General features: G+C 50.6%; 1 protein-coding gene across 1 annotated transcript; it reads right to left on the reverse strand.

Annotated features, from left to right (window-relative positions):
• Nucleotides 1–5,517: 5,517 nt before the first annotated feature.
• On the reverse strand, nt 5,518–7,425 carry CCL24 (C-C motif chemokine ligand 24). The gene is made up of 3 exons (XM_069486738.1): nt 7,353–7,425; nt 7,040–7,157; nt 5,518–5,787 (listed from the first exon to the last, which is right to left on the reverse strand). The coding sequence occupies exons 1-3, from the start codon at nt 7,423–7,425 to the stop codon at nt 5,619–5,621; spliced, it is 360 nt and encodes a 119-aa protein (XP_069342839.1). The 3' UTR covers nt 5,518–5,618.
• Nucleotides 7,426–15,054: the final 7,629 nt, after the last annotated feature.

Below are 15,054 nucleotides of genomic sequence, written 5' to 3' on the forward strand. Positions count from 1 at the left end.
GGGGGAGGCCCCTCGCTGGTCCACAGTGTCTTGGCTCTGGGCATAAAAGATAAAGTCTGTCAACTCTGCCTGGGCATCACAACCACCCGGCAACTTTTTTTTTTAATTGCAGATTTCTAGGCTCCATCCTGGGACAGTCTGAGCCATCAGGTTTGGGGTGAGGCCTGGTGATCTGCATTTTGAAAGCTTCGCAGTTGATTCTGAAGCCCGGGCAGCATTGGGAACTGCTGTTTTGTGGGTCTCCCTCATTCCTTCTCTCGGCCTCCCACCCTCGGGCAGGGAAAGTACCCTTGATTCACCAGCCATGTGCTCATTGCAGAGCATTTAACTTTGTTTTCACAGCATGTGACCAGTTTTGCTGGGGGCGAAGGGGACTCTCCCAAACACAGGCCAATTTTGGCCTCACTTGGCCACAGATGAGCCAGTCCCTCTTTGACTATGGCCAACCCTTGATGCCCCACCAGTGGGTGACCCAGTGCACGTGCTGTCATGCTGCTGGCCTGCCCGGACAGACAGCAGGGTGGTCAGTGTATCACCTGCCCACACATAGACTGGCTGTCTGCGTTCCGGGCTCATGCTCCGGAGTGAGGCCAGCAAGGGCAGGCCGGGCCAGGTCAGCTGGTGGGCAGTTCAGCTGCCCCAGCGGCTGTCAGTCCAACCAGTGCCTTCTTGGTCCATAGGCACTTACGGCTGCCAGAGAAATGACACAGGAGGAATCAGGGTGCACAGAGCCTGCTGAAATGGCCACAGGAGTGTCAGCCAGGTGTCCTGGCCACAGCAGAACCAACTTCAGCTTCTCTGCCTCCCAGGTGAACTTGGGCAGGCCCCCAGCTAACATTTATGGAGCTATATGTACCATGCCATGTGCCAGGCATTGGGCCATGTGCTTCTCATGCATTGTTTGCGGGATTCAGTCCTCACGGCTTACCTATGAAGTAGATGGTTCCATTAAGCCCATTTGCAGATGTGGAAACTGAGGCCCGATTGGCCAAAGAGCTTCCTCCAGCATCATACAGCCAGAGACCGACAGAGATAGGATCAAGTCCAGGTCTGTCTGATTCCCAGGCCAAAGTTCTCTCTCCTTAATTATTTTTGGTCATTTACACCAGGTAACTTGGTTTGGCTTCTCCCAGAAGCAGACCCTGAGACGATGGTTCAGGAGTGTGGAGTTAATTTAGGAGGTACAGAGACACCAGCAGGGAGGGAAGGCAACCAATAGGAATGTGACATCCACCAGTTACTGATGAGGAAACACAGAAAGTATGGCAGGCGGGCGGTGTGAAACACACGCCCCAGAGTTACCCCAACCGAGGGGCGAGGTGCTTGTACACACCCTCCCATCAGCTGCGTTTAGGGGCTGCCTGGCAGTGTCCATTCCCTGGCACTTCTGGCCTCACACGGCAGAGTAGTTTTTGGTATAAATCACCCAGGAGCACCCTAACGGGCACAGCCCAGGGCAAAGTGGTATGTGGGTAGCACATTGCCAGCTTCCGTACGCGAGTTTTTATCATAAAAGTGATACATGCATGTAGTGAAGATATCAACCACCACATCATAGTGCTAATAGATCTCCTCTACCCCAGCCTCCCAGTCCTGCTGGCCACAGGCAACCGTTCTTGATAGTTTGTGTGTGCAGCAAGTTGATCATACATGTATCTTTTTTGTTTTGGCATGAATAGTATCCTACGGTTTGTGCTCCTTGCTTTTTCTCACTTAAAAATAGGTCTTGACCAAGTCCACCATGAATGGACACATTAGGTTGCTGCCCATTTCTCCAACTACAGACTGTGCTGCTGTGAACGTCCTTGCATGTGCGTGTCTCTGCGTCCGTGTAGGGTGCGCTCCAAGTGGAATTGCTGGGTCGACGGGGGTGTGTGTTTAGCGTTTTAACAGATGCTGCCAGATCGTCCTCCAAAGAAGTTGGCCTAGTAGCCGCTCCCGCCAGTAGTGCAGTGGAGTGCTGGCTTCTCCACACGCTCAGCCATTGCCACCCTCTTCTGCAGCGCTGGCTTCGATCCTCTCGCGGCCCCTGGCTGCAGCCACATCAGACTATACAACTGCCCAGGGGAAGCAAATGAAGACCATCCAAGTGAAAACGAACACGTTCATTCAGAGCTTGCTAGAGCAAGGGGGCAGCCACTGTCACTTGCAGAGACTCAGAGCATGGCCGGCAGGTGAGGGAAGAGAAGTCTTTAGTGTGGGAAAGAGGGAAGGCTCAGGGGGGCTTTGATTGGAGGTGGTTGGCAGGGAAGCTGGAAGGTTAACTAGAAGCAAACATTTTATGCACTTGGTTTGGGACCACAGTCATGTGCTGCACAATGACATTTTGGCTGATGATGGCCCCATAAGATTATAATACTGTATTTTTACTGGACCATTTCCTGGTGTAGATGTGTTTAGATGCACAAATACTTACCACTGTGTTACAGTTGCCTACAGAATTCAGTAGAGTAACACGCTGCACGGATTTGTAGCCTAGCCGCAGTAGCCTGCACCGTGGAGCCGAGGCGTGTAGGAGGCTATACCATCGCGGTCTGTGCAACTACACTCTACGATGTTCACACAACGACGAAATTGCCTAACGATGCATTTCTGAGAATGCGGCCCCACCGTGAAAACTCGTGACTGTATATTTGGCTGTTTTAGGTGGTTCCGAGTTGACAAAGGAGGGAGAATAAGGAAGCTGGTCACCACTGGCCAAGGACTGAATGCTGCAGAGGCGGTGGGTCAGAGTCCTGTTGTCACATGCAGTCTGGCCGCTGTTCCTTTGTATTTCAGCCCCATCTCTGGATGCCCCGGCTGTCCTCCCTCCTCGGGAATGTGCTTTCTTTGCAGAGTGAAACCCCAATCTCTATTTGGATGCCAGCTCTGGGATGAGGGTTCTGCAGTCTCCCTCCCCATCAGAATGTCCCCTCCTTGGTATTGCTTTGCCTCACTCCTTATTCTCCTGTGCATTGGACCTACAGCACCTTTAATCGCTGCTGCACAGTGCGTGTCTGCTGCCAGGCCCCGAGTGCTCTGCACACCCCCAGTTGCCAGCATGTGCCTCTCTGGGCCTTAGGGCCTTTTGTCCCCACTTGCTGAAAGGCCGCCCCTCCCACGCAGCTGGCAAAGACCGATGGAGCAGGTGTGTAATTCCGAGGCGGTGGTGTCATGCCAGCAGACTGAGCCCTGATTCCCCTCTGCTGGACGATACAGTCTCGTCGCCTGCCCTCCCTCCCTGTGTTACCCACCCATCCTCCTGGTGTTACTCCCTCTGCCTCCCACTTACGGTGTTTGCTTTCAAGTCTTTGTTTCAGGCTCTGCTTCTGTCGAAAACCCAAACAAAGTTAAAAGATCTTATTATTCCCATTTTACAGATGAGGAAAACTGAGGTTTAGAGAGGTTAAGTGATGTATTTCAAGGTGTGACATAATAAGAAATATATATTCGGGCCCCAGTTTTTGACACAGAGCTCCTAAAACTCTTATAATTTCCTGAGCAATGAGGATGATAGGAGTGTCTTACATAGACCTCCTAGATTCCTTGGAACTTCCTGAGTCTTTATTCTAAAGAGGCAACTCTTGGTGAGCTTCTGGAGAGCTTTAGGATGGAGACTGGTCACCAGAAAGATCAAGCCATGTTGGAAGCTGGGAACTTTCAGCCTCACCCCCCATCCTCCAGGGAGGAGAGAGGGGCTAGAGACTGACTTAATCCATCATGCCCTTGTGGGAAAATCTCCATAAAGATCTCTAAACTGTGGGGTTCAGAGAGCTTCCAGATTGGTAAATACACCCATGTGCCGGGGGGATGGTTCCCCCTCCGCCCCCCCCCCCCCACCAGGACAGAAGCTCCTGCGCTCGGAGCCCTTCCAGACCTTTTTTTCTGGCTACTCACTTGTATCCTTTACAATAAACTAGTAAATATAAATAAGTGTTTCACTGAGTCTTGTGAGCCATTATAACAAATTATCAAACCTGCAGAGGGGTCGTAGGAATCCTAGATCTGTAGCCAAGTTGGACAAAAGTGTGGGTATCCTGGGCACCCAATACTTGCAACTGGTGTCGGAAGTGGGAGCAGCCTTGGGAACTGAACCCTTAACCTGTGAAGTCTGGGCCAACTTCAGGTAGTTACTGTCTGAATTGAGTTAAATTGTGGGGTACCCAGTTAGTGTCCACAGAACATTGTAGGGTGTGGAAAACCCACACATTTGGTATCAGAAGTTTTGTGAGTGTAGAAAAAGAGTTTTTCTTTTACAAGGTCATGCAGCTTATAAAGCAGGATTGGTATTGAACCCCATAGTGCTCTTAATTTGTGAGCGTGTGTTATGTTCTGTCTAATTCTTTGAAGCCAGACACCATTATTTATAATTTTATAGCCTCCTAATGCCTATTATAGCTCCTTGTGCAAAAATATGCTTTGTTGAAGTATTTTAAAAATTTAATTGAACCCAACTGTGCATGTGCGGTTTTCGAAGTTAATAACAGGACTCCCAAGAGCAGGCCAAGACCAACCCCACAGGCCCCAGACTCAGGCAGTCTTCACCCCTCCCAGCTTTGGATGGGCAACCAGGATGCCCTCCGGGGCACACACGCTATTGCTCTCAGCCCGACCCTGCCCCACGAGAGAAACAAGAACAGTCAAGACACAACCACCTCCAAAGGAAAAATCTCAGTTTACTTTGGACTGTTATTTGAAAACAGTGTTTGTGTCTACACTCTTGACAAACAAATCACCCAGTATCTCATGCATAGAAAAAAAAAAGCTGAGGTCTGTCTCCCCCCTTAGTCCCCACCCCATGTTCCCCTCACCAAAATGTGGGGAAAGCCCAGCTTCAAAGGCAGAGCAGGTCTTTGTCCCCAAAGCAGCAGGAGCAAGCTGTGTCACAAAGCAGAACGTCTCCTCAAAGTCATGTCTTGACAAAGATGAAACTACCAGGCTGCGTGGTTTCACCCTGATCCTCCATGTTCATTTCTTTGCAAAAACCAATGAGTTCCTGCAAGCTTGATTAATGACAACCCATGAGCAGTGAGCAAGGAGGGCCGGGACCCAGCAGTGATGCAGCAAAGGGGCCCCTCTGCTTCTGTTGGGTTTTTATTCACTCTTTGGTGCAGGAAGTGGGACCAGCCTGGAGCATCCCTGACATGCTGGAGAGCTGCAGCTGTTGGCAGGTCCCCCACCCCCAAACAGAGACAGTCAGATGGCCCTTAGGCCACAAGCCCAGAGGGCCCTTGGAAGCCAGCTGCAGGCGGTGGTGTGAGCAATGTGTGCGTGTGCCCGTGGGCGCTTGGGTCTCGTGTGCCTGGGCTCTGAGGGCCTGGAAGTCAGAGAAGAGCCAGGTCCAGGTCGGGAGGAGAGGGGCAAAGGGCCGCCGCCACCCTCCTTCTCATCCAGGGACCTTCTCCCCCAGCTCAGGAAAGGCGAGGGGCTCTGCATGCTTGGGGCCATCGCTCAGCCCTCAGGGCCCTGACTTGCTGCTCCCTTGGGTTTTTCACAGAATAGACAGAACCCTGGAGAGTGTTGCCAGAAACAGGAAAATCAGCTCTCCCCCCATCACTGCCAGCTGCCCCAAGCCCCAGGCCCCAGGCAGCCTGGCAAGGAGCCCAGCCCCAAGCCCAGGGCTGGAGGCTGGGCGGCGATTAGGTGGTGGTGCTGTTGCCAGGGCGTTTCTGGGCAGGGACCTTGACGCCCACGGCCCTGGCCCGCATGGAAGCTTGCTTCTGCTTGGCATCCAAGTTCTTCATGTACTTCTGGACCCACTGCTGCTTGGGGTCTCCACAGAACTTCAGGCCCTTCTTGGTGGTGAAGCTGTGGGGGGGGAAATGACAGGGGCTCACCTGGGGCCAGGCAGGGACCTCAGGCCACTCCACTTCATGGGGAGGTAGGTGTGCAAGGCCAGGAAGTTGCTTGCCCAGGCCTCCCTGCCAGTGCTGACCCGATGTCTTCTATCTTTGTGTCCATGTCCCTTTGTTTTAGGATTCGGAGGAAGAATGGGGTGGGGGGTGCAGGGCTCATTCGGTGACCTCCCTGTCAGACGGGGGAGGCCCAGCCCTACTTTTAGATATGCTGGATCCGTTTCCTTGGGTTTTTTTCTTTTGTTTGTTTTGTTTAGACAGAGTCTCACTCTGTTACCTTGGGTAGATAGAGTGCAGTGGCATCATGATAGCTCACAGCAACCTCAAACTCCTGGGCTCAAGTGATCCTCCTGCCTCAGCCTCCCGAGTAGCTGGGACTACAGACGCCACACCACCATGCCTGGAAAATTTGTCTGTTTTTAATAGAGATGGAGTCTTGCTCTTGCTCAGGCTGGTTTCAAACGCCTGAGCTCCAATGATCCTCCCACCTCGGCCTCCCAGAGTGCTAGGATTACAGGCGTGAGCCACTGCGCCTGGCGCACATATGCTGGATCCAAAGGGAGAGACATAATCTCTAACCACAGAAAGGGGACAGGAGGATAAATCACAACGAAACCCCCCCGAAAAGACAGCAGATGTCTCTGGTTCATTCACATACCATGCACGAAAGCATGGCTGATGATGGTGGCACTGGGCGGGGAGACTGGGGTGGCCTTTTCCAAGCCAGGTCTGAGCTGGGGGGCACCAGGCTATGGCACTAAGCCTCGGGCCAGTGGGGAAATTAGTAATAAGGCCAACATCACATTTCTACTACATGCCACTGTTTGCAAAGTGAGTTCACATTTGCCACCTGGTGTGAGAGGCAGCTGTGAAGCTGTTGGGCACCTGTCCACCCATGTCACCTTGAGCAAGTCACCTTTCTGAGCCTCAGTTGCCCTCTGTAAAATGGTGACCATAGAACTGTTGAGAGAGTTAGTTACGATAATGTGTATGACCCCAATAGTGCCTACTATATATTTGGTGCTCAAAAAATGATTGTTGAATCTAAATTTCCTCCTGGTTTCATGGGTAAGGAGGCCCAGCTGAGGCCCAGAGAGGGGAAGTGACTTCCCCAGAGACACACAGAGCTGGGTCCTGCTCAGGGCCCCCGGAGCGCACCTTCCCCCGCCCGCTCCTGTCCTGTCGGTGTCGGGAGCAGTACTCACATCACTCCTGCCTTGGGGCAGACGCTCCCGTTCGACAGCCGGTAGCCGGCCACTCGGCTCTCCGGAATTTTCTTGGAAACAAAGGTCATGCAGCAGGAAATGGGGATGGTCACGGAGCCTACAAGAGGAAGGAGAGAAGAGCCATGTCCCTTCCGAGACTGCCCCCCGCTCTGGGCCTCGGAGCCCCACACGCCCAGTGCACTCGCGGGGCAGCCCTTTCCTCACACTCCCCTCCTGTCCTCCACCCTCCACTGTGTCACCATGGCCAGCTGGTCAGCCGTGCCTTGGGAACAGCATCCTGCCCGAGTCTTACCTGTGGGGGCGAGGTGGTGGGCACACAGGACCAGGAGCAGGAGTCCAGCTGCGATGCTCACGGGGCCTGCCATGTCCTGGGTACAGGAGGAGAGGACCTGGGGACAAGGGACCCGGTTCCTTGCAGAGCACCCCAAATGCCTTTTCTCTGCCCTTTATAGGGGCAGCTAGGAGGAAACATGCCCCCCCACCCCCTCCAGGCTTCCTCGAAAATCCTGAGGCCTCTGTGGTCTGGAAAGGGGAAGTTTTTGCCCGGTTGTTGCCCAGCTGAGTCAGGGCTATTTGGGGCCTGTGCAGAAGAGCTGGGGTGGGGGCCATCGCCCAGCCTAGGCCAAGTGCAAGGCTTTGGATGCACAGTCAGAAGGCCCCTGGGATCCTGGTGGAGCTGCTACTCCCTGTGGGATCCTGGAAAAGTCACTCACCCTCTGAGCCTCCGTTTCTGCAGCTGCAGGTAGGTAGAGTCAGCGCGACGGCTGCACTGAGGTGTGGAGGCTGGAAGACAATGGTCACTGTGCTAGAGCTTTGCGGTTGCTAGGGCTCAGTTCAGTTGTAAGGGACTGAGGTGACTTTGTCAGACAGACATGGCCCCCTCCTCACTCCACCCCTGATTCCAGGATCCCAGACTGGGGCCCTGTGCTCAGAGACCCCCTCCCTGGCACTGCCATGCTCACCCTTCCCTACATCCCACCTCCCCAGTCTCCCCGCTCTGGGCTTCCAGGGCACCAGGAATACACCAGTGTGGCACCACAGTGGCACACACCACCTGCCTGACGGCCAGCTAGATGTCTGCATCTCCTACGTGGCCTGAATGCCTTGAGATCTATGTCTCTTTCTGTACCCACCCTGTCCCAAGCAGACCACCTGTCTCACGGCCAGTGTTTGCAGAGTGAATATATGATGGATCAACTCTAAGACAACTTCCTTTGGACCAGAGACTCCTCTGGTTTAGCGTGCACACGGTGCAGAGGCTGGGGGCAGCAGGCAGGTCCCCTGATGGGGACGAGACTGCATTGCAGTTGGTGATACCAGCAGTGCCTGGCCTCATCGCCCCTGTTTGCAGAGTGAGCAATCCCGAGAGCCCGACTCAGCGCTCTGCTGCCTTGACACCTTCCCTCTCTGCCTCCGTGTCCTTGTCAGCCAGCAGTAGCAGTCCTCACCCGGCAGAGTCATGGGGAGGGTTAAAAGGGAAAAGTCAGGGGGAAGCCTTTTGTCATCATTATGTGTGTGATATTGTTATGACCTGTGCTCCTTGTTGATTCCCAGGGGATGCCGGCTGGGTGCTCTGACTCAGTGGGTGCTGGGAGCGTGGCGCGGGGGGAGGAGGAAGTGGGGAAGAAAGCCCGGGTGGGCAGAGGCATGAGCAGGGCAGGGGCGCTGGCTCCCCGCATGTTGCAACCCGAGTAGAAGGGCAGAAGGTCACTGGTGGGAGGAGAAGAGGTGGGGTGATTCATCCCAGATTAATAACACCCTGCAGGGGCTTTTCCGCCCAGTCTGTGTGCTCTATCCAGGGAATAGCCAGGGCAGGGATTACCCAGCCCATTTACAAGGGGAAAACAAATCTTGCCAAGGGTGAGTGACCAGACACCACTGCAGGTGGTGCCCTCGCCCCCTGAATGGGAACCCGCACCCTTCCTGCTGGAAGGGGCGGAATCCGACAGCCAGAGGGAGAGGTAAAGTAAGAGTGGGAGGAGGAGGGTCTAGGAAGGCAGAGTGAAAGGAGGGGACAGACGGGAAGAGAGAGAGAGAGAAAGCCGGGAGCAGAGGCTGAGGCAGGAGGATCGCTTGAGTCCAGGAGTTCAAGTCCAGCCTGGGCAACACAGGGAGACCCCGTCTCTTTAGAAAAAGAAGAAGAAAAAGAAGAGGAAGATAGGAGGAGGAGGAGGAGAAGGGGAAACCCGTGGGGGCGGAAGGAGCATAATTGGGAAAGAAATGTGGGTGGGTGGGAGGCTCCCAGAGCCCCCGGCTCCAGAGCAGCCCCTGCCCCTCTCTCGGCCTAAGTTTCCCTATCTGAGAAGTGGGGTGTTGGCCAGATCTGCGTCTCCCCAAGTGACATAAGAAGGGACATTTTTAATCTAAATATGTTTTGTTATGGCCACCCTCTCTAATAAGGGGTTTTGTGTTTATGGTAATGATACAAGGTTTCCTTAAGACAAAAAATATGTGTTGACAAAAAAATAAAGAAATAAAGTGAATCACAGAACAGATGTGTGCAGCTGTGACAGAAATTGTGACAATTGCCCAAGAATATCTGAAGTCCGGGGATCCTGGCCAAGGTGCCCTCTGAGGGCCTTTCTCCTGTGTTCCCCACACCACGGGGAGAGGGGGACAGGGCTGGGGCAGAGGGAGCATCGGGGAAAGGGCTGAAGCTGGAGGCAGAGCGGAGCCTGGCTGAGCAGGGAGCAGGGCAGGGGCGGCTGCCTCGGTCGCCCTCTCTGGGGTGAGCGATGATGATGATGATGATGATGATGATGATGATGTAGGGTGGAACCGGACAGCTGCGTGAAGCTGGGCAGCAGACAGCTGCCAAGGTGGTGAGGGGCCTCAAAGACACGTCCTGATGAGAAATGACTGGGAGAAGGGGCTGTGATCTTGGACAGGAAATGACTTCAAACACTGAGGATGTGTCCCAGGAAGGGGGCGTTGGACGCCACGGCCCTAATTAGGGTGAAAGGAGACCATAGATGGAGGCTTGCGATCTCAGGGCAGGGAGGATGGGGCAAGGGGCAGCAGACGGAGCTGAGCCCTGGCTGCCCCAGAAATCGCTGAGTTCTTGGGCACTTCATCGCCGCTAACGATCCCGGTTCCATACGATCCCTGTTCTGTACGCAAGGAAACTGAGGCTTAGCGTGGCGGCGGGAAGGGTGGAGCTGGCATTTGAATGAGTTCTATCTGAATTCGGTGGTGCCTCCATTAGGGGAGCACAGCCTTGATCTTGCCGGCAGTGGGAACACCCAGGGTTCACAGGCGCAGCGTTAATGAGATCAGACCTGTGGTCTAGTGACATGACGGGATCCCTTGGCAGGTGTGGTGGGAAGAGACTGGGGCAAGGAAACTGGCTGGGAGGTCACTGCGGACACCCAGGGGGGGGACGGTGAGGGTCTGGACTGGGGCAGGGGCAGGGAAGAGGTCCCCACGCCAGATCTACCTGAAGAGCCTATGACAGAGGGAGATGGAGGTGTCCCCTCCCGAGATGCCAGTCTCCACCCCAGCCTGCGTCCCTGGTTGTGGGGCAAACACTTGCAGGAGTCCTCACACCCACTTCTTGGAAGTCATCCCAGAACCCACCTGTTTACACCCCTCCCCAGACCCTAAGAAGCCTGGCTGTGGCTCTATGGGACCAACCTCTGGACACGACAGTCACCTGCCAGGGCTGAAATCTCGGCTGAACACTTAGGTAGCCATGTGGCCAAGGTTATTAACTCCTCTGTTCCTCAGTGTCTTCATTTGTAAAATGAGAAACAACGACAATCTCTACCTTATAGATTATTGTGAGGACTGAATCAGTTTATTCACGTCAAGGGCTTGGCAATCTGACTGGCAGAGGTCAAGTGGCCCCAAAAGGCAGTGGTCATTCTTGCTATTGTTGTGACAACTGTTTACAAGCTAATGAGTTGACTAAACCAACAATCCACAGACAGGCTCTTCCATCACCTTTAATATATTATTGCATTTAATCTAATCTTTACAAAAATGACCCTTAGTGTAGATATTATTATTGTAGAGAGAGGTGAAGTAACATGTTCAAAAACACACAGTTCCTGACTCCTCCAGTTTGAAGCCCAAACCTGAACCACTGTACAGGGTGCTAGAAATATGGGAGTAATAGGTGGGTGGTGAGAAAGAGGAAGGCTAAGAAAGAGAGGAAAATGGACAAGCTCATTCTAAAATTTATACAGAAATGCAAGGAACCCTTCATAGCAAAAAAAAAAAAATTGAAAAAGAAGCACAAAGTTGAAGGATTTATACTTTCTGGTTTCAAAACTTACTACAAATCTACAGCATCAAAACAGTTTTGTTCTGACATAGGATGACATATAGATCAAGGGAATAGAATTGAGAATTCAGAGACAAAGCTGCACACATATGATCAATTGACTTTCCACAAGGGTGCCAAGACCACTCAATGGAGAAAGAATAGTCTTTTCAACAAATAGCACTGTAACAATGGGATATCCACTGCAATAGAATGAACTTGGACCCCTACCTCATACCATATACAAAGTTAACTCAACATGGATAAAAGACCTAAATGTAAGCACTAAACCTATAAAACTCTTAGAAGGAAACACAGGTGTAAATCTCTGTCACCTTGAATTAGGCAATGGTTTCTTATTTGTGACACCAAAAGCACATGCAACCAAAGAGAAAATAAATAAGTTGGGCCTCATCAAAGTTAAAAATTTTTGTAAATTAAAGGACACGATCAAGAAAATGAAAGGAAAACCCACGGAATGGGAGCAAATTTGGGGAAATTATATACCTGATTAGAGTCTAGCATCCAGGATATATAAAGAACTCTTACAAATAAAAACTTAAAAAATAAATACCCAACATAAAAATAGGCAAAGACTTTGGGTAGACATTTCTCCAAAGAAGTTACACAAATGGCCAACAAACACATGAGAAGATGCTCGGAGGATGTGGAGAAATTGGAACCCTTGCGCACTGCAGGCGGGAATATAAAATGGTGCAACTACTACAGACATTCCTCAAAAAACTCAAAATATAATTACCATATGATCCAACAATTCCATTTCTGGGTATATATCAAAATGACTATACATATAAATACATATAAAAAATGGTATATATCAAAATGAAAGGAGGTTCTCAAAGAGAGATATTTGCACACCCATGCTCATGGCAGAATTACTCACAATAGCCATGAGGTGGAATCAGCTCAAATGTTCATCAATAGATGAATGGATAAAGAATACGTTGTATATACCATATAGAACATGACTCAGCCTTTAAAAGGCAGGAAATCCTGTCACATGGTACAACATGGATGAACCTTCAGGACATTATGCTGAGTGAAATAAGCCTATCATAAAAATGCAAATACTGTGTGATTTCACTTCTATAAGGCATCGACAATGGTCAGACTTACAGAAACAAGAAAGTAGAATGGTGTTGCCAGGGCTGAGGGGAGGGAAAAGCGGGGAGTTGTTTGACGGGTATAGAGTTTCAGCTTTGCAAAACAGAAAAGTTCTAGAGATCTCTTACACAACAACAATGAGAATATAGTTAATACTATTGAACGGTACACTTCAGATGGTTGAGGGAAATTTTTATATTATGTAGGGTTTTTTTAAACTACAATTTAAAAAACGGAAAATAACAAGTGTTGGCAAGGACATAAGGGCCCTCGTACACTGCTGGTGGAAATGTACAACAGTGCAGCCACTGTGAAAAGTTTGGCACTTCATCAAAAGCTTAAACGTAGAGTTATGATGTAACCCAGTGCTATGGTTTGAATGTGTCCCTCAAAGTTCATATGTTGGAAACTTAACCCCCAGTGCAACCGTGTTGAGAGGTGGGATCCTTAAGAGATGATTAAGTTATGGGGGCGGATTAATCCATGAATGGATTAACACTACTAGTGCAGGAGTGGGGTGGTTATTGCGGGGCTGGGTTCCTGATATAAGGATGAGCTTAGCCCCCTCCCTCCCCTTCTCTCCCTCTGTCCCTCTCTCCTCTCCCCACTCCACGCATGAGTTCTCTTGCCCTTCCACCTTCCACCATGGGATGATGTAGTAAGAAAGCCCTCACCCCATGTGGGTCCCTTGATCTTGTACTTCCTACCTCCAGAACTGTAAGAAATAAATCTCTGTTCTTTATAAGTTACCCTGTCTCAGCCATTCTGTTTTTTTTTTTTTTTTTTTTTTTGAGACAGAGTCTCGCTCTGTTGCCCAGGCTAGAGTGAGTGCCGTGGCGTCAGCCTAGCTCACAGCAACCTCAAACTCCTGGGCTCAAGCAATCCTCCTGTCTCAGCCTCCCGAGTAGCTGGGACTACAGGCATGTGCCACCATGCCCGGCTAATTTTTCTATATATTTTTAGAGGTCCATATAAATTCTTTCTATTTTTAGTAGAGATGGGGTCTCGCTCTTGCTCAGGCTGGTCTCGAACTCCTGAGCTCAAACGATCCGCCCACCTCGGCCTCCCAGAGTGCTAGGATTACAGGGGTGAGCCACCGCGCCCGGCCACAGCCATTCTGTTTTAACAGCATAAAATGGACAAATACCAGTAGTTATATGGAGAGATATATAAAACTACTGGTTATATATCCAAGCAAATTGAAAATCTATGTTCACACAAAAACTTGCACGCAAATATTCATACCAGCATTATTCATAATAGCCAAGAAGTGGGAACAACTTGAGTATCCATCAACTGATGAATGGATAAACCAATGGTGCTATATCTACCTACACAATGGAATTCAGCCATAAAAGGGAATCAAGTATATGCTTCAACATGGGTGGACCTTAAAAATATTACATTAAGTGACAGAAGTCAGACACAAAGGGCCGCATAGTATATGACTCCATTTATAAGAAATGTTCAGAATAGGCAAATCCATAAGGACCTAAAGTAGATTTGTGGTTGCCAGAGCCTGGGGGAAGGGAGGCTTTGGGGACGTACGGGGTTTGTTTTGGGGGTGCTGGAAATATTCTGGGATTAGATCAAGGAGATGAAATATTCACAAGTTGTGAGTACACCACTCAACTGTGTGTTTTAAAGGGCATAAAATGGTGAGTTTTGTGTTATGTAGGTTTTATCTCAATAGACAAAGAAACAGAAAAGGAGGGAAACAGCTGAGGGGCTTTCAAAATGTTTGTTCAAAAGGAGGCGGGGCCTTAATGGCTTTATTCAAGCCGCATCCGGTCTCTAAGACCTCACCTGCCTCCCTCAGGTGACCGACTTTTATCCAACGGTCTGACTTATCAGATTGGAACTTGGCAGGTGGGGAGCAGTGGGGTTTTCCCCAGCCCTCCCCTTGGCATGCGCGCTCCTCCAGGCAGGAAAGGAACTTCCTCCTCTGGGGAGTCCTTAGAGAGCTGAAGCTCCTTGTCTTTTGAGTTCCTGGTGATCTTCCTCAGGCCCCAGGGCCATCGTCTCCTCTCTGTCCCTTCTTCATCAAAACCTACTCTATAGAAAGGCGATAAAAGGTATTCGCTCTTCACATAAGTGACTAATAGCTCCAAGTAAGAGGCTTCTTGAATTTGAGACCTTTCCAAATGAGGACAACAGGAGCTTTGTCCTCACTGTTGGAGAAGGGAGTTGAAAATTTGGAAGGGGGAAGGAGAGAATAAACCCAGGGACGCTGGATTGGAAACAGAGGTCTCCGTATGTCCATCACAGCTGTCTTTGTGATGCGCCCCCAGCTCTGTCTGCCAAGGGCAGCCGGAAACAATGAGCACAACTAGTAAAACAGTTCTCCTTGAAGAAATGGCTGATTCCAGTCCCAGGGCAGGAAAAGTAGAGGCCGGAATATCTTTTTGTGCCAGAAAGTAAGAATGTTCTACCAGAATCACAGGGGTGTGTGAAACAGGACACAGGAGACAGCTCGCAGGAGCTCACGCTGGCCAGATTTGGGACCAACAGTGACTAACAATGATAGTGATGGATTGAATAAAATAAAAATCTGTATTAAGTCCATAAATAAATGAAAAAATGTGTTATGAGTTGAACTGTGTCC

Source organism: Eulemur rufifrons, chromosome 14 (genome assembly GCF_041146395.1).
Source record: "Eulemur rufifrons isolate Redbay chromosome 14, OSU_ERuf_1, whole genome shotgun sequence".
Lineage (NCBI taxonomy): Eukaryota > Metazoa > Chordata > Mammalia > Primates > Lemuridae > Eulemur > Eulemur rufifrons.